This window comes from Panulirus ornatus, chromosome 48, assembly GCF_036320965.1.
Source record: "Panulirus ornatus isolate Po-2019 chromosome 48, ASM3632096v1, whole genome shotgun sequence".
NCBI classification, from domain to species: Eukaryota; Metazoa; Arthropoda; class Malacostraca; order Decapoda; family Palinuridae; genus Panulirus; species Panulirus ornatus.
The window spans coordinates 18,994,852-19,013,009 of record NC_092271.1 but is presented as its reverse complement, the minus strand read 5'-3'; the positions used below and the strand labels follow the sequence as shown (position 1 = coordinate 19,013,009).

Sequence of the window (18,158 nt, the reverse complement as noted above, 5' to 3'; positions counted from 1 at the left end):
ATGTAAGGCATGTGTACGTGTAGGAAGAGAGGAAAGTGATTGGTTCTCAGTGAATGTTGGTTTGCGGCAGGGGTGTGTGATGTCTCCATGGTTGTTTAATTTGTTTATTGATGGGGTTGTTAGGGAGGTGAATGCAAGACTTTTGGAAAGAGGGGCAAGTATGCAGTCCGTTGTGGATGAATGAGCTTGGGAAGTGAGTCAATTGTTGTTTGCTGATGATACAGCGCTGGTGGCTGATGCGGGTGAGAAACTGCAGAAGCTGGTGACTGAGTTTGGTAAAGTGTGTGAAAGAAGAAAGCTGAAAGTAAATGTGAATAAGAGCAAGGTTATTAGGGACAGTAGGGTTAAGGGACAAGTCAAATGGGAGGTAAGTTTGAGTGGAGAAAATCTGGAGGAAGTGAAGTGTTTAAGATGTCTGGGAGTGGATTTGGCAGCGGATGGAAGCAGAAGTGAATCATAGGGTGGGGGAGGGGGCGAAAATTCTGGGAGTGTTGAAAAATGTGTGGAAGTCGAGAACGTTATCTTGGAAAGCAAAAATGGGTATGTTTGAAGGAATAGTGGTTCCAACAATGTTATATGGTTGCGAGGCATGGGCTGTAGATAGAGTTGTGCGGAGGAGGGTGGATGTGCTGGAAATGAGATGTTTGAGGACAATATGTGGTGTGAGGTGGTTTGATCGAGTAAGTAAGGAAAGGGTAAGAGAGATGTGTGGTAATAAAAAGAGTGTGGTTGAGAGAGCAGAAGAGGGTGTTTTGAAATGGTTTGGTCACATGGAGAGAATGAGTGAGGAAAGATTGACCAAGAGGATATATGTGTCAGAGGTGGAGGGAACAAGGAGAAGTGGTAGACCCAATTGGAGGTGGAAAGATGGAGTGAAAAAGATTTGAGTGATTGGGGTCTGAACATATAGGAGGGTGAAAGGTGTGTAAGGAATTGAGTGAATTGAAACGATGTAGTATACCAGGGTCAACGTGCTGTCAGTGGATTGAACCAGGGCATGTGAAGCGTTTGGGGTAAACCATGGAAAGTTTTGTGGGGCCTGGATGTGGAAAGGGATCTTTGGTTTTGGGGGATTATACATGACAGCTAGAGACTGAGTGTGAACAAATGTGGCCTTTGTTGTCTTTTCTTAGCGCTACTTTGTGCATATGCTGGGGGAGGGGGCTGTCATTTCATGTGTGGCGGGGTGGCGACGGAAATGAACAAGGGCAGACAGTATGAATTATGTACATGTGTATATATGTATATGTCTGAGTATGTATATATATGTATACGTTGAGATGTAGAGGTATGTATATGTGCGTGTGTGAACGTGTATGTATATAAATGTGTATTTGGGTGGGTTGGGCCATTTTTTTCATGTTTCCTTGCGCTGCCTCACTAACATGGGAGACAGCGACAAAGTATTATGATAACAAAAAAAGTTCTCACCATAAATTTTTTTTTTTCATACTTTTCGCCATTTCCCGCATCAGCAAGGTAGCGCTAAGAACAGAGGACTGAGCCCTTGAGGGAATATCCTCACTTGGCCCCCTCCTCTGTTCCTTCATTAGGAAAACTAAAAACGAGAGGGGAGGATTTCCAGCCCCCCGCTCCCTTCCCTTTTAGTCGCCTTGTACGACACGCAGGGAATACTTGGGAAGTATTCTTTCTCCCCTATCCCCAGGGATAACCCATCATTAATAATATTTTATGAGTAGGATTGCAAAACTCCAAAAATTATTGTGTTGGTATTCCCAAGGAGCAGGCAGAATTTTTTAAGCTTATCTCTGAATGCTGGAAGGTATATTTACATTTCACAGTCGAGTATAAGAGTAATCATAGGTATGATTTATGTAGAAATAGGAAGAGGTATTCCTCTTGTTTATGCGAATTGATTGCCAGTGCAAAGGTTGAATGTTTTGGCTGGAGTAAATATTTGGAAATGTATGTTCATAACCCTCTTTTCTCATGTTCTGTCCTACAAAGTTTAGATTCATTTCTTCGTTTTCAAATGCCAGAATTTCTATAATTTTCTATTGCTTAATATGTAAGGATAAGTATGAAGTACATATCCAAATTCTAAAATTCAGCATTTTATGCAGTTACATCTTTCTTAGCTGTTAAGTCACTATATTATTAACTTTTGATTTATCTTAGTAGCTTCAGTATCCAAGTAAATGATATGGTGTATTTCAGCTGATGTTGGCAATTGAATGAATGATGGTGTAATGCAATGGATGCATTTTGTGTATGTCTGAGAAAGTGAATGCAGATGGATAGTGTACAAACTGAATGAATGAAGATACAGGCAGGTTGAGTTCACTTACACCTTCACTTACTTAAAGTTTGTCTGAATAGATATGTCTTTTTTTCTATTCCTTGGTTTAATTGATTTTTTGATAAATATATTGTTTTAGAGTGGACATTCTATGAAGATAGATAACCTTGTTTTACTGTGGAACTTCTATAAAGATAAATAACTTTGCTTTGATCATGTCAAACAACCACAGACATATGTTTGTAACCAGTTTCTGTATCAAGCAGTACAGACCTCATAAAACAGAAGCCAGACTGAGTCAGACTTCTAGACATAGTTATCAGCCAGTCCTCAGAATATTTACTTGCTCAAAAAGTGGGTTGACTTGAATCTACCAAATTCAGCTGTAGATGGGCTTAGCTGATTATCCATTCACATGCAGTGTATATTTGCATGATCAGTGGTGAAGGGAAAGACATTAAGACTTATTATTTCAACACTACTCATCTTTGGTTGGGCCAAGGTACTCCATTTCAGATTTACATTCAGATGTCCTGGCCTTGGCATACTTTTCATTGCTGCTATTAGTAGATCAATCACATAGAGTCACAACATCCTCCTCATGTGCAGTACTAATGTAGGAATCTGTTTCCATTTTAGAATCACATTCATCTGTCACCACATCAAGGTCATCTAACATACTCCGTATAATTTCACCATCTTCATCCAAATGGATGGTAGTGTAGTTTTTGGTAAAATTGTCCTTCATTCACTCATGACAAATGGTTTTTAGCCTTAGAATCAACATCTGATTGTTTACACTTTGTGAATGTTTGTACACCCAGTATAGATGCTTTAGAGTTATCAGCTAGTGTTCTGATATTCATTGGTATATAGATAGCTTTCACAATGTAAAAAGTAATGTTACAGAGGTAACAGTACTAAGAATTGTTAAAAACAGTTGTACAGACAGAGACTCCTCAGCTACATCCATAAGGTTCCTGTTCTCTGGATGAATTGAGACAAAGTGAGACAGATGTGCCCATCGTATGATGAGGGGTCTCGCCACCAGTGATGTAAATGGCACACATGGAAGGCAGTGGTACACATTAAAGCCAACAATAAACTCTTATTCTCTACTTCATATATGTAAATTGCATGTAAAACCCCAAGAGGGTAAATTTAAAGGTATTCCTTTTGTGTTTAATAACCATGAGAGAGTTGATAGAACCAAATTTAATGATTAACAGGGATTAGTAATAGAGAGCAGTCAAGTGGGCTATTCAAAGAAATGGGTGAAGTCAGTCCAGTCAGAGAGAAGAATCAGGTAGAGTCAGAGAGAAGGATCAAGTGGGACCATTTGTAGAGGAGTCCAATAGAACCAGTTTGAATGAACAAATAATGGGTCTGATTAAGGAAATAACGGGTTGAGGGCTGTGAAGCTAGTTGGTATTTTTTTAGTATTTTGGGATACTTTTAAGTAAATACTGGATGATTTTATTAGGGAAGTAAATGAAAATTGTGACAAGTTTTATGAAGTGCACAGATTGACCCCTTTTACTGCAGGCCCTGACTTTCTGTGCTTCACATTTTGCTGTGTGTCTTAGCTTTTGAACACTTTTGATATCCTAAATTTGATGCTTTTAAGATTCTGGCATGGTGACAGAGTTAATAGAGGCCATGAACCATACTCAAGTGAAAGAAAATGAAAGGTTTAAGGGATTAGTCACCTTCTAGATATCAGTGGGAGGAGTTTGATATGCTGCCACTTTAGGGATTAATCTCCAATGGAGTTTACATGAAATTTTATGCTCAAAATATCATGCAAAGTAGATATGTGGACTTAATATACCATAACTTATCTTTCTCCTTCTCCTTTTCTTCATACCATAACTTATCTTTCTCCTTCTCCTTTTCTTCCTTTTTCTCCTCCTCCTCTGCCTTTCCTTCTCCTCAAGCTCATTTTATTTTACCTCCTCTTGTTTTCCTTTTTTCTATTTTTCTCCTTTTCCTCCTCTCTCCCTCCTTTCCCTCCTCCTCCTTTCCCTTTCTTTCCTCTATCTTTTCCTTTCCCTCTTCTCCTTTCACTGCTGTTTTTCCTTTTCTTCTTCCTCCTCCGTACCCTCTTCCATCTCCTTTCCCACATCCTCCTCCTTTTCCTCTTCCTCCTTTCCCTCCTCTTTTTCCTCCTCCTGGGGTGATGGAGTGGCTAGTGTTATGGAAAGCAGTCATTGTCCCTTGTAAACTAGATACGGTGACAGAAACACTGCGCCACAATCATGGTGTGGAACACTGCCTAACATTGAGCCATGGTAATGAAAGGGAGCATGGAAAGGGTTAATTCTCACTTGAGTAAATGCTTTCACAGATGCTAATAGAAATCTGCCTGTGGTAGAGACATTGTTTTTCATCCTTTTCAATATTTAAGGATGTGATAGTGGTTCATATGCTGTCAGTATATTGATCTTATGGCACAGTGGAGAATTGAGTGTAAATTACTGATTATTTCTATCATGGTTTATATATCTGATTTCCTCATAAAGATGAGAAAGGAGGTAATATTACTGAAAATTAATTTCATGTTATTCTGAAATTCAACAGGTGTGGACACAATCCTTACCATGACTTCCTACCCTCCAAAGACTGTGATCAAATTCCCACCTCAGCTTTATGTGAGTTATTGGCAAGAACTTTTGTAAGACTGCATGCTGTTTCCTGTAGGGCAGGGTGGTGCCAGGAATGGATGAGGGCAAGCAAGTATGAATATGTACAAGTGTATACCTGTATATGTCTGTAAATGTGTATATGTTATGTGTATGTATGTATATGTACGTGTATGGGCATTTTTTTTAATTTTCCAAAAGAAGGAACAGAGATGGGGGCCAGGTGAGGATATTCCCTCAGAGGCCCAGTCCTCTGTTCTTAACACTACCTTGCTAACGCGGGAAATGGTGAATAGTTTGAAAGAAAAGAAAGAAAGATGAGCATTTATGTATATTATTTATTTATTTTGCTTTGTCGCTGTCTCCCGCGTTTGCAAGGTAGCGCAAGGAAACAGACAAAAGAAATGGCCCAACCCACCGCCATGCACATGTATATACATACATGTCCACACATGCAAATATACATATCCATACATCTCAATGTACACATATATATACACACACACAGACACATACATATATACATATGCACACAATTCATACTATCTGCCTTTATTCATTCCCATCGCCACCTCGCCACACATGGAATAACATCCCCCTCCCCCCTCATGTGTGCGAGTTAGCGCTAGGAAAAGACAACAAAGGCCCCATTTGTTCACACTCAGTCTCTAGCTGGCATGTAATAATGCCCGAAACCACAGCTCCCTTTCCACATCCAGGCCCCACAGAACTTTCCATGGTTTACCCCAGATGCTTCACATGCCCTGATTCAATCCATTGACAGCACGTCTACCCCGGTAAACCACATCGATCCAATTCACTCTATTCCTTGCCTGCCTTTCACCCTCCTGCATGTTCAGGCCCCGATTACTCAAAATCTTTTTCACTCCAACTTTCCACCTCCAGTTTGGTCTCCCACTTCTCCTCGTTCCCTCTACCTTCGACACATATATCCTCTTGGTCAATCTTTCCTCACTCATTCTCTCCATGTGCCCAAACCATTTCAAAACCCTCTTCTGCTCTCTCAGCCACGCTCTTTTTATTTCCACACATCTCTCTTACCCTTACATTACTTACTCGATCAAACCACCTCACACCACATATTGTCCTCAAACATCTCATTTCCAGCACATCCACCCTCCTGCGTACAACTCTATCCATAGCCCACGCCTCGCAACCATACAACATTGTTGGAGCCACTATTCCTTCAAACATAGCCATTTTTGCTTTTGGAGATAATGTTCTCGACTTCCACACATTCTTCAAGGCTCCCAGGATTTTCGCCCCCTCCCCCACCCTATGATTCACTTCCGCTTCCATGGTTCCATCCGCTGCCAGATCCACTCCCAGATATCTAAAACACTTTACTTCCTCCAGTTTTTCTCCATTCAAACTTACCTCCCGATTGACTTGACCCTCAACCCTACTGTACCTAATAACCTTGCTCTTATTCACATTTACTCTTAAAGTGATTGGTTCTCAGTGAATGTAGGTTTGCGGCAGGGGTGTGCGATGTCTCCATGGTTGTTTAATTTGTTTATGGGTGGGGTTGTTAGGGAGGTGAATGCAAGAGTTTTGGAAAGAGGGGCAAGTATGAAGTCCGTTGTGGATGAGAGACCTTGGGAAGTGAGTCAGTTGTTGTTCGCTGATGGTACAGCGCTGGTGGCTGATTCATGTGAGAAACTGCAGAAGCTGGTGACTGAGTTTGGTAAAGTGTGTGAAAGAAAAAAGTTTATATATGTACATATATATATATATATATATATATATATATATATATATATATATATATATATATATATATATATGTATGAGTGGATGGGCCATTCTTCGTCAGTTTCCTGGCACTACCTCAGTGACACGGGAAATGACGATCAAGTACAATGAACGGGAAATGGCGATCAAGTACAATTAATAAATAGATAATGAATATGTATGTATGTGAAAGAAATGGAAAGTAAGGCATTTAATTGAGTAGAAAGGATGGAGTTTGAGCCGTTCTGGGTGAATCTGGGTCTTTGTTACTGATGTTTGTTGTCATTTTGGCTGTTTGGTGTGTTCATTGAAAGGTTGGAGAGGGAAGTTAATTGGAGGCTCTTGGAAGAAAAGGCAGGTCAGCAGTATTTTGAGAATGTTGAGGCATGGAAGACTTGTCAGTTACTTTTTGCTGTTACCAGAAACTCTGTGGATTGGTGACATTTTGGGAGATTGTGCAAGGAGGAAGTTGAAGGTACACTTAAACAAACATAAGGTAATGAGTTGGGCAATTGAAAGAGATGGAATGCAATTACTCTTTTTTGTCAAGGATGCTCCACTAGTGTACTTTGTGTGATCATTTTTCTTTGGCCCATTGTATTATTTTTAATTGTAAGATACAGTTGGTGTGAAGTATGACATTTTTTTAGTAGCATTGTTTTGTAATAGTTGAAGAATGCAAACAAGCACGGTTTTGTGTTAGGGCCACTTGAAACTCAAAAGCAGTTTAAGGCCATATAAGTTTAATTTTACAAGGGCAACTTGAAACTCAAATGCAGTTGAAGGCCATAAAAGTCTGATTTTAATTTAGTAAAGAATACTTGTAGAGTAATTTCTTTTTTTTCTTTTACAGCCTGGGTCCATATCAGTTGCTGGAGAGGCAGAATCCATTCTTCTTCGCTATAAGGAGCACTTAGAGCTTTGGCAGCTAGGAAGCTCCTCTGAAGATAGTTCACCTTCTGCCCGATATTTGCCAATCTCACAAGTAATTATGATGGTTTGGTAAAGTGTGTGAAAGAAGAAAGCTGAAAGTAAATGTGAATAAGAGCAAGGTTATTAGGGACAGTAGGGTTGAGGGACAAGTCAATTGGGAGGTAAGTTTGAATGGAGAAAAACTGGAGGAAGTGAAGTGCTTTAGATGTCTGGGAGTGGATTTAGCAGCGGATGGAACCATGGAAGCGGAAGAGAATCATAGGGTGGGGGAGGGGGCGAAAATTCTGAGAGCCTTGAAGAATGTGTAGAAGTCGAGAACGTTATCTTGGAAAGCAAAAATGGGTATGTTTGAAGGAATAGTGGTTCCAACAATGTTATGTGGTTGCGAGGCATGGGCTATAGATAGAGTTGTGCAGAGGAGGATGGATGCACTGGAAGTGAGATGTCTAAGGACAATATGTGGTGTGAGGTGTTTTGATCGAGTAGGTAATGAAAGGGTAAGAGAGATGTGTGGTAATAAAGAGTGTGGTTGAGAGAGCTGAAGAGGATGTTTTGAAATGGTTTTGTCATATGGAGAGAATGAGTGAGGAAAGATTGACAAAGAGGATATATGTGTCAGAGTTGGAGGGAACGAGGAGAAGTGGGACACCAAATTGGAGGTGGAAAGATGGAGTGAAAAAGATTTTGAGTGATCGGGGTCTGGACATGCAGAAGGATGAAAGGCGTGCAAGGAATAGAGTGAATTGAAATGATGTAGTATACTGGGGTCGACGTGCTGTCAGTGGATTGAACCATGGCATGTGAAGCGACTGGGGTAAACCATGGAAAGTTCTGTGGGGTCTGGATGTGGAAAGGGAACTGTGGTTTCGGTACATTATACATGACAGCTAGAGACTGAGTGTGAACGAACGTGGCCTTTGTTGTCTTTTCCTAGTGCTACTTCGCGCACATGCAGGGGGAGGGGGCTGTTATTTCATGTGTGGCGGGGTGGTGACGATAATAAGTAAGGGCAGACAGTATGAATTGTGTACATGTGTATATATGTATATGTCTGTGTGTGTATATATATGTATACGTTGAGATGTATAGGTATGTATATGTGCATGTGTGGACGTGTATGTATATACATGTGTATATGGGTGGGTTGGGCTATTCTTTCATCTGATTCATTGTGCTATGTTGCTAACGCGGGAGACAGTGACAAAGTATAGTGAAAAAATAGAATGATAATTTTTTCTAATATATATTCAAATTTGCACACTGTTATCCACTCCCAGCACTTTCCCACCCCATGGGACACAGCATCTCCACCCCCTACATCAGTAAGGTAGTGCCAGGAAACATAAGAAGAAAGGCCACATCAGCTAACATCCATTCGCTAACTGTCATGGGTAATGCACCAAAACCACAGCTCCCTAGCCACATCCAAACCCCACAGAAGTGGAAGAGAGAGAGATATGTATGTTTGTAGAAGGCAAAAGCTAAAATTAGATTATAAAGTGATGGTTGAGACACTATACTTTGGCAGGATGTAGCGATTGCTTTTTCATCATCCCTAAAATGATTTATGGCAAGTTTATTTCACCGTAGTTTATGCATCTTTATAAATTGTGTCTCCTTTATCAGTTTTCTGTCCTTATCATGTCAGACCAGAAAATGAGTGAAGAAGGCATCTGTGAGCTTGGTTGGGTGGTGCTCCTGAAAATTGAACATACCTGAATTCTTCTTTCAGTGGACTTTTCACTCCTAAGATAAGGTCTCAAAAACCAGTCATTTAGAGTATGTAGTGGTCACCTTCTGTAGTGGTTTGGATTTTGTGTGAGGGATTATTCAAGTTACCCATCACTGATAGATCAGAGAAGCTTATGTCCTTGTAACTCGGATTTTGTCTAAGAACAGCTGTAAATTTTACTTTAACATCTTTGCTTCTTATATTCTCAGCAAAACATTACTTTTGAAAGTGACTTTCATATCTTTCATTCTTTTGAGCTTATTTTTCATACATCTTTCTTTTCTTTCATACTGTTCGTCATTTCCCGCATTATGTAATTTTTTGCAGGATCGTGTCAAACTCTTAGAGCTTCATTGTCGAAAGGATGAGGTAATAGATTGGTGTGCTATGTCTCCACAAGCTGGATGGATTGCTTACATTGTCAAAGGAAATCTCAGAATCTTTCAATTTTATCCTCCAAAGGTGTGTAAGTTGTTTTTTATTGTGATTATTTCTTCAATATGATGGCTTGGGTGTTCCAAACATAGTTTTCCAAACCCATCAAAACATTGTGTTGTTGATATGTAGTGCATGTTACCACCCTAACCTATTATTTTCACCCATAGATATATGTAATGCATTCCAATTGTATTTAGTTGATAACATACTCAACTATAGGAATTGAATTAGAGACTGTATCCACTACTCAACTATAGGAATTGAATTAGAGACTATCCACTTCCACTCACATATTCACAAGCATGGCAAATAAAAACAGTATTGTCAGATGAGACCAAAATATCAGATTCAAGAATTAGATCACCAAGATCCTTATTTGTACATTTTGAGATGTACAGTACAATATATTTATGAGTTTTAGTCAAATATGTATCTCATGGTGGAAGTTATTGGTCCTTTCCTTATGGTATAATGCTGGTCCACTGTACCCAGTACCTAGATTTTATCTCCCCCAAAATATTACTCATGCATAGGGCAACCCTAGTACTTTTTGCATGATTATGTTGTTACAAAAAGACTTGACCTGTACACAAATGTACACAGTAAATGACCGTTAGTTCACAAGTTATCATAAAGAGTATTTAGAAGAGCTGCAGAAAATTGCACAGGTAATGATAGCTTCCATACAGTTTTGCAAGTGTGAAATGTTTATGTAGCTGAGGTCATTGGGGGACAGGTTTTTGCATAAGCATCATTCAACCATGTGATGATTATTATAAACTATGTATCAACTAAAATTCTGATAAAGTGAAATACAGAAAAAGAATGCATAAATGATGATAGTTTCAATATTATTTGCATGTATAAGTGAAATATTTACATTCATAATGTATTGGTCTGCAGGAAATTGAAGCTCCTGCATGAGCTTCGTCTGCCCATATTTTGATTATTATTAATTCATGAATTTGCAGGAAGCCTGATGAAGAGAATGGTTTTGTAAAGATGCTCAGAATGAATAGCTTCCACATGATTTTGCTAGGATTAGAAAATATATTTGTGTTTGAACACGATTTAGCCATAAGTGTAATGAAGAGAGTTGTGCTGAAAAAATGTTGAAACTATTAATTTCCATGCAATTTTGCAAGTTTTTTATGATGATGCCACAGTGGCATTGTGTCTGAGGTAAAGGTAATTATTTATTATGATACCATGAATTGTGAACAGTGTGAGGTAAAGATTGGGATTTATTATGACACCAGAGTGGCATCCAGTATGTATAAAAGTGTTAACATAATAGTTTTCTAAGCTTGTAAATTATGCATGCAACTCTTTTCAGTTTCTTTTTTTTTTGTATACTTTTCTACCACCACGCTTGCAGAAAAAATTGATCTACACATCCCCAATCTTTGGTAAACTCTCTTTTTCTTCACCTATTCTGTAGTGTGGTAAGATATTCTTCTCAGTAACATCGCTCCCTTGTGCATTTCAAGTTATGCTAAAGAAGGTGATTTCTCGTTTTTACTAATTCTAAAAACCCTTTCCTTAGTACAAAGCTCTTTCTTCTTGCCAAGTCATTTGGCACCCCATTCTTTTCCACACTCATGTGATATGCATCAATTTTATAACCATATCACTTCCATGTTTCAACATTTCTGCTTTCATCCTCTCACCTGATAGGTGTTTACCCATTTTTGATTTGCTGGTAACTGTTTTTATGTCATCTGTGAATGGTGTATTCTGTATTGAAATTTTCCTACCTCTTTCTCCATCCCCATGCTTGATATTGCTGCCTCATTCCCATCCATTTATTCCATTATGTTATGCTAATTAATATTTTCTAGGATTTAAATAATGCTGAAATTTATTCCTTTCAGCTTGGCAGTCACCCAAGTGTTCGGCGAGTGAGGGGAATAAGTAAGGAGATAAAAAATAGTTGGCAAGTTCTTTGGCTTGGTGAGGCACGTTTAGCATCTGCCAGCACTGATGGAATTATTCAGGTGATTCTTTCTGAGATACTTTTTTAAGAAACCAAGTTTAGGTTGGCTTGATAGGAAGATATAAATCTTCATGTGCCTCAGCATTATGTTTTCTGTTCAATTATCTTTAACTCCATTACCAGTTGATAAGGGGTGCAAAGCCTTATAGTTCAGTCACCAACACCCTCAACTTATTTTCAGTGTGCTAAAGTGAACTTGGGAATCACACCAGTATAGGTATGCATGAGTCGTAGTATTATGGATTCACAGTTAGTTGATTCATTAAGTGAAACTAACTTTTTTTTTATTAAAACCATCTTCACTCCAAGCTACCCATAGTGCTTCATCAAAAATCAATCCTCAGACATCTTCAAAAATTCCCATTATGCAAAACAGTTTACTCATTGCATCTTTTCATCTCATTTGCAGCTGTAATAAACTTCCTCAATTAGCCATAGCCTTGTAAAAAAATAGCGCAGTAGAAGAAACTTCTGGATATTTATTTTATCGTACACGGAAATGATCTTGACATGCAGAGAATCGATATATATTTTTGACACCCTTATGATATTCCTATTTGATACAGAAGATTCTGTCAACAGATATCAAGAACAGTGTATAAGAATGTTTCAAAACAAGAAAACACATTTTTTTTTATTATTTTGCTTTGTCGCTGTCTCCCGCGTTAGCGAGGTAGCGCAAGGAAACAGACAAAAGAATGGCTCAACCCACCCACACACACATGTATATACATACACGTCCACACACACAAATATACATACCTATACATCTCAACGTATACACACACAGACATATACATATATACACATATACATAATTCATACTGCCTTTATTCATTCCCATCGCCACCCCACCACACATGAAATAACAACCCCCTCCCCCCTCATGTGTGCGAGGTAGTGCTAGGAAAAGACAACAAAGGCCCCATTTGTTCAAACATATGGCAACAAAATTCGTTAGGGAAAAAAAGGATATTCATCTGAGCATGATATCTTCTTTCATATGAAATGTTCAGAGCTCTCCATATTTTATAGTAATAGAAAGAATTTGACTTTGATGGATAGCTTTCTTACATTCACACATTAATTTGTCATCCAAAAAGCTTTTACTACCACTCTCATGATGTGTGTTTCATAAGGAATAAGCTTTCTTGATGATGCCGTATGAATCTGACCTCTTAAGCTGTTAAACTTCTCAAGACATAAATTTGCGTGAGCTGAGCAGTTCTTTTGGATCTATTTATCCATTACAGGTTTCATGCAACTAATTTAAAGGCTGCTTGCTGAACATAGGTGTTTAGGTGGTCGCTGAGTTGGCAGTGTCTGATAATACCTCACCATGGTCAGTCACTTATCAGTCATACCAAAGAGAACATGTAGCCACATACTTTCCAGGGAGGATATTGAGTGGGTTTTGCTAGATTTTGAGGACCAGGCAGATGATGTTCATAGATTACCCAATGATGATGATGATGTTTGATTGTCATGTGGAGAGTGATATTATGGTACTGAATCTAACAGTTACCAAGAAAGGGCAGAAAAATGTGTTTCGCACATCTGGAGTCAGTAGTCACCCAACTGGTTTATTTTCTCATTGATATGATATTATTTGTATGTCTCTTGGCTTCATATGGGTTCTTTGGCCATTGACTCTTCCAGCATTGAAAGTGACTAAAATAAGACAGCATACGGTGTTCCTAGATCGAAAATGAGTTCCAGCTCCTTCCTTGATAATTTTTCTAAATATGGACCAGGTAGCATAAAACCAGAGATATCTGCAATGAGAGGGAGCATTTGATTACAATTGTTATTATATACTGTTATAAACTGACCACCAGTGGTTGGGATACAAATAACAACGTATTTTGCTTGTAGTTGAAATATGGATTGCAGCATATTTTGCTAGTGGATGGGTTATGAATGGAAGAGTATTTTGCAATGACATTATTATGAAATCAGATTGGGGAAGAGCAGTGTGGTTTCAGAAGTGGTAGAGGATGTGTGGATTAGGTGTTTGCTTTGAAGAATGTATGTGAGAAATACTGAGAAAAGCAAATGGATTTGTATGTAGTATTTATGGATCTGGAGAAGGCTATGATAGAGTTGATAGAGATGCTCTGTGGAAGGTATTAAGAATATATGGTGTGGGAGGCAAGTTATTAGAAGCAGTGAAAAGTTTTTATCGAGGATGTAAGGCATGTGTACGTGTAGGAAGAGAGGAAAATGATTGGTTCCCAGTGAATGTTGGTTTTCGGCAGGGGTGTGTGATGTCTCCATGGTTGTTTAATTTGTTTATGGATGGGGTTGTTAGGGAGATGAATGCAAGAATTTTGGAAAGAGGGGCAACCATGCAGTCTGTTGTGGATGAGAGAGCTTGGGAAGTGAGTCAGTAGTTGTTTGCTGATGATACAGCGCTGGTGGCTGATTCGTGTGAGAAACTGCAGAAGCTGGTGACTGAGTTTGGTAAAGTGTATGAAAGAAGAAAGCTGAAAGTAAATGTGAATATGAGCAAGGTTATTAGGTACAGTAGGTTTGAGGGACAAGTCAATTGGGAGGTAAGTTTGAGTGGAGAAAAACTGGAGGAAGTGAAGTGTTTTAGATATCTGGGAGTGGATTTGGCAGCGTATGAAATCATGGAAACGGAAGTGAATCATAGGGTGGGGGAGGGGGCGAAATTTCTGGGAGCGTTGAAGAATGTGTGGAAGTTGAGAACATTATCTCAGAAAGCATAAATGGGTGTATTTGAAGGAATAGTGGTTCCAACAATGTTAAATGGTTGCGAGGCATGGGCTATGGATAGAGTTGTGCGGAGGAGGGTGGATGTGCTGGAAATAAGATGTTTGAGGACAATATGTGGTGTGAGGTGGTTTGATCGAGTAAGTAATAATAGGGTAAGAGAGATGTGGTAATAAAAAGAGTGTGGTTGAGAGAGCAGAAGAGGGTGTATTGAAATGGTTTGGTCACATGGAGAGAATGATTGAGGAAAGATTGACCAAGAGGATATATGTGTCAGAGGTGGAGGGAATGAGGAGAAGTGGGAGACCAAATTGGAGGTGGAAAAATGGAGTGAAAAAGATTTTGAGTGATCGGGGCCTGAACATACCAGGAGGGTGAAAGGCGTGCAAGGAATAGAGTGAATTGGAACGATGTGGTATACCGGGGTCGACGTGCTGTCAATGGATTGAACCAGAGCATGTGAAGCAACTGGGGTAAACCATGGAAAGTTGTGTGGGGCCTAGATGTGGAAAGGGAGCTGTGGTTTCGGTGCATTATACATGACAGCTAGAGGCTGAGTGTGAACGAATGTGGCCTTTGTTGTCTTTTTCCTAGCGCTACCTCGCGCACATGCGGGGGGAGGGGTTGTTATTTCATGTGTGGCGGGGTGGTGATGGGAATGAATAAAGGCAGACAGTATGATTTATGTACGTGTATATATGTATATGTCTTTGTGTGTATATATATGTATACATTGAGATGTATAGATATGTATATGTGCGTGTGTGGACGTTTATGTATATACATTGTATGTATGTGGGTAGGTTAGGCCATTCTTTCGTCTGTTTCCTTGCGCTACCTCGCTAACGCGGGAGACAGCGACAAAGTAGAATAATAATAATAAATGAAAACTGAAAAATACTGTTAAAATCTTCAAATGTTTCATTTTTTAGGGAAAAGAATATTTTATAGGGGTGATAAGAAATATGAATTTTTTCAATTGAATATTTAATCCTATGTCTTTGTGATGTTCCAATAGTTGTACCATAGTATTTGAATGTCGCAAATGAGAAACATTGCCTCAGGAACTATCAATAAATAGAAGCCACTGGTATAACCAGAAATTGTAGAGAAAATATATATTTAGAAGTATTTATCATGCTGTACTTTAAACTTTTGTCTGTAACATTTTGATACTGTAATGACTCTGATAATACGCTGGTAGTATGTATATGTTATAATGATTTTTCACTTACAGGTGTGATTTGCAAGCTAAAGTGTTTAGATATGAATGTAGGTTATATATGACCTGAAATAGAATGTGTATCATATTATTAATGTATATGGTTTTATAGAGCATTAATTTCTGAACAGATACATGAAAAAAGAAACGATGAACATCCAAAAATTCACAAATTGATACTTTGTAAACTTTTATGGGCCAGTACCACTAGCTACCTCACCTTTGGTTCAACTTCTGGATAATTGTCAAGACCCCACCAAGGCCCTGAAAGAGTTATAAGTGGTAGACCTTGTATATTCAAAATAGGACAGAGAGGAGTGCAGGCAGTTATGAAAACTGTTTAAGAAATAATCATTAGCATGTACATTGATAAAGCTGTTAGAAAATTAAAGTATTTGCTTTTTGTTATTTTTTGTCTTACATATGTTACTTAACAATAGGTCTCAAAGAGGTATGACCATGAGAAGTATGGGAAGCTCTTCATGCTGAACATATCTGAAAAAAGGGATAAATGAGTGATGGGGTGAAAGAACTTGACTGATAGAGTGCTGCGTTATGGTGTTTATATAAATGACTGATAAAGATGAGCAGTGACTCTGAATGATATATTTGAAGAATATTACCCCTCCTAGTTTCTATTTTGGAAAATTACAGGTTAAGTTTAGATTTCCAGAAATTTGGTCACCTTCGTGACTACTTTCTTTTTGTAAATTTTGTAATATGTATTACTAAGTAGAGTACAATATCTCACTTTCAGATTTGAATTTTCTTGCTAAACAGTTTGTCATTGTCATCCCTTGCTAAATCATTGGCTGTAGTTGTCTGAATATTGATTTATATTTCCATTTATCCTTTAGATCATCGCCTTGTCGGAAATGGAAGCAAATCTTCAGACTAACCTAACCGTAAAGCCAGGTTGTAATGTCATCCAGATGAACTGTAACCCAGAGGGCAGTGTTCTTGTTGCTGTGGATGACAGTCAAAATGTGACTGCATTTGACCTGGATCAAGGTACCAGTGCTACTTTACCAAGTTACACCTGTCCAGTTACAGCTATAGGGGTACACCCTTCCACCAAAGATATTGTGGTGGTGTATTCCGACATGATGATTAAAGAGTATTGCCTTGCTACTCAGAGATACACTCCTTTCTGTCGAGAGTTCCTTTCTACTAATTCCCTCAACTCAGTGAAGAGAAATTCTGTTATACACAATGTGACATTTGATTCTCGCAACCCGAACCTAATTCTTCTTCATGATGATTCCTCTATAATAGTGCTTAATAAAACCAAAAAGATTACTGACCAAAATTTTAGTAAAGCAGCAAAAATTCAGTGCAGTTACTCTTCATCAGATAAAGGAGGTATCAGCTTTTACAAAAGTTCCAGGGTAAATAACATAGGTGTATTTTCCTTTATTAAGAGGTCCAATCAAGTTATCTATTTCTCTTATGTTAAGGATAAATCAGCTGTCAGTGTAGAACTCAATCCTTTGCAGTTGCTTGATAAACTGCCACCTGCTTTAAAAAGGAAAAAATATGGTGGTGTATGAATTCTAGATTTAAATGTAAAAGTTTTAAAACAAGGTTAGTTAATTCCTGGCCAAGAGGTTTATACAAGTTGTTCATTATCAAAAGTGGTCTTTATTTTCCTAACATTTTGATAAGTAGGGATAATGCAGGCCAAAGTCTTAATGAAGCTGTAGTATTTTGTAATGAAATATGATTTTGATAATAGGTTTTTTTTTCTCTCCTTTGACATTTTAAGTTATGGACATACATGTCATAGTCTTGTCTAGTCATTTAGCAGCTGAAAAGCCATCACTGAGAAGTCTTATTACCTGAAACAATGTGCCTGCTGCTGCCTTCATTGACAGTTTGATTGTCCTGTCAAAAAGCATAGAAATAGAGCATCATTAATGAGGTAATGAGTAACACTTGAAATGTGCATACAAACTAGGCCTGAGGGCATTGTCAGGCCCAGATTGACTTACAAGGCTGGCTACCTTTTTTGGCATATCAAGCTCAAGAAAAAGTTTATATATAGGGCATGAGGTAGTACATGTACTTGATTTTCTTTTGTGGATACACATATCAATGTAAGTAGTAGTTGGTAGGGAGCCAACAACTGGGAAGGTATATTACCAGTTCTGCCTGCCTAGGTATCAGTAGAGTTAATGACATCTGCTTAATGAGCCAGCTCTTAAGTGGATGTCAAGTTGCACTCCTCTGACCCAGGTAGCTGTCTTTTCTTTCTGCCTCTCTAACATGTGGACTAATTGGCATTCTGTCCACAAACATACAATGTCTCTTTGTTGTACATAACACTTGACAACACTTAACTCACACAGTTCATTCTTCATAACTCAAGTATTTCCTGTGGTGAGCACTATGTGCTAGCCCTGCCTTTTGGCAAAATGGTAGGAGCAGTACATAGAAGTAGTAGG

General features: G+C 38.6%; 1 protein-coding gene across 1 annotated transcript in view; it reads left to right on the top strand.

The window, feature by feature from the left end:
- The window catches only part of l(3)72Dn (UTP4 small subunit processome component l(3)72Dn), a 36,897-nt gene extending 19,451 nt beyond the window's left edge, over positions 1-17,446 (top strand). The window contains exons 9-13 of the mRNA XM_071690741.1: positions 4,841-4,911; positions 7,511-7,642; positions 9,650-9,784; positions 11,635-11,757; positions 16,572-17,446. Coding sequence (XP_071546842.1) covers positions 4,841-4,911; positions 7,511-7,642; positions 9,650-9,784; positions 11,635-11,757; positions 16,572-17,264 — 1,154 coding nt within the window. The 3' untranslated portion in view covers positions 17,265-17,446. The remainder of the gene's footprint in view (positions 1-4,840; positions 4,912-7,510; positions 7,643-9,649; positions 9,785-11,634; positions 11,758-16,571) is intronic.
- Positions 17,447-18,158: the final 712 nt, after the last annotated feature.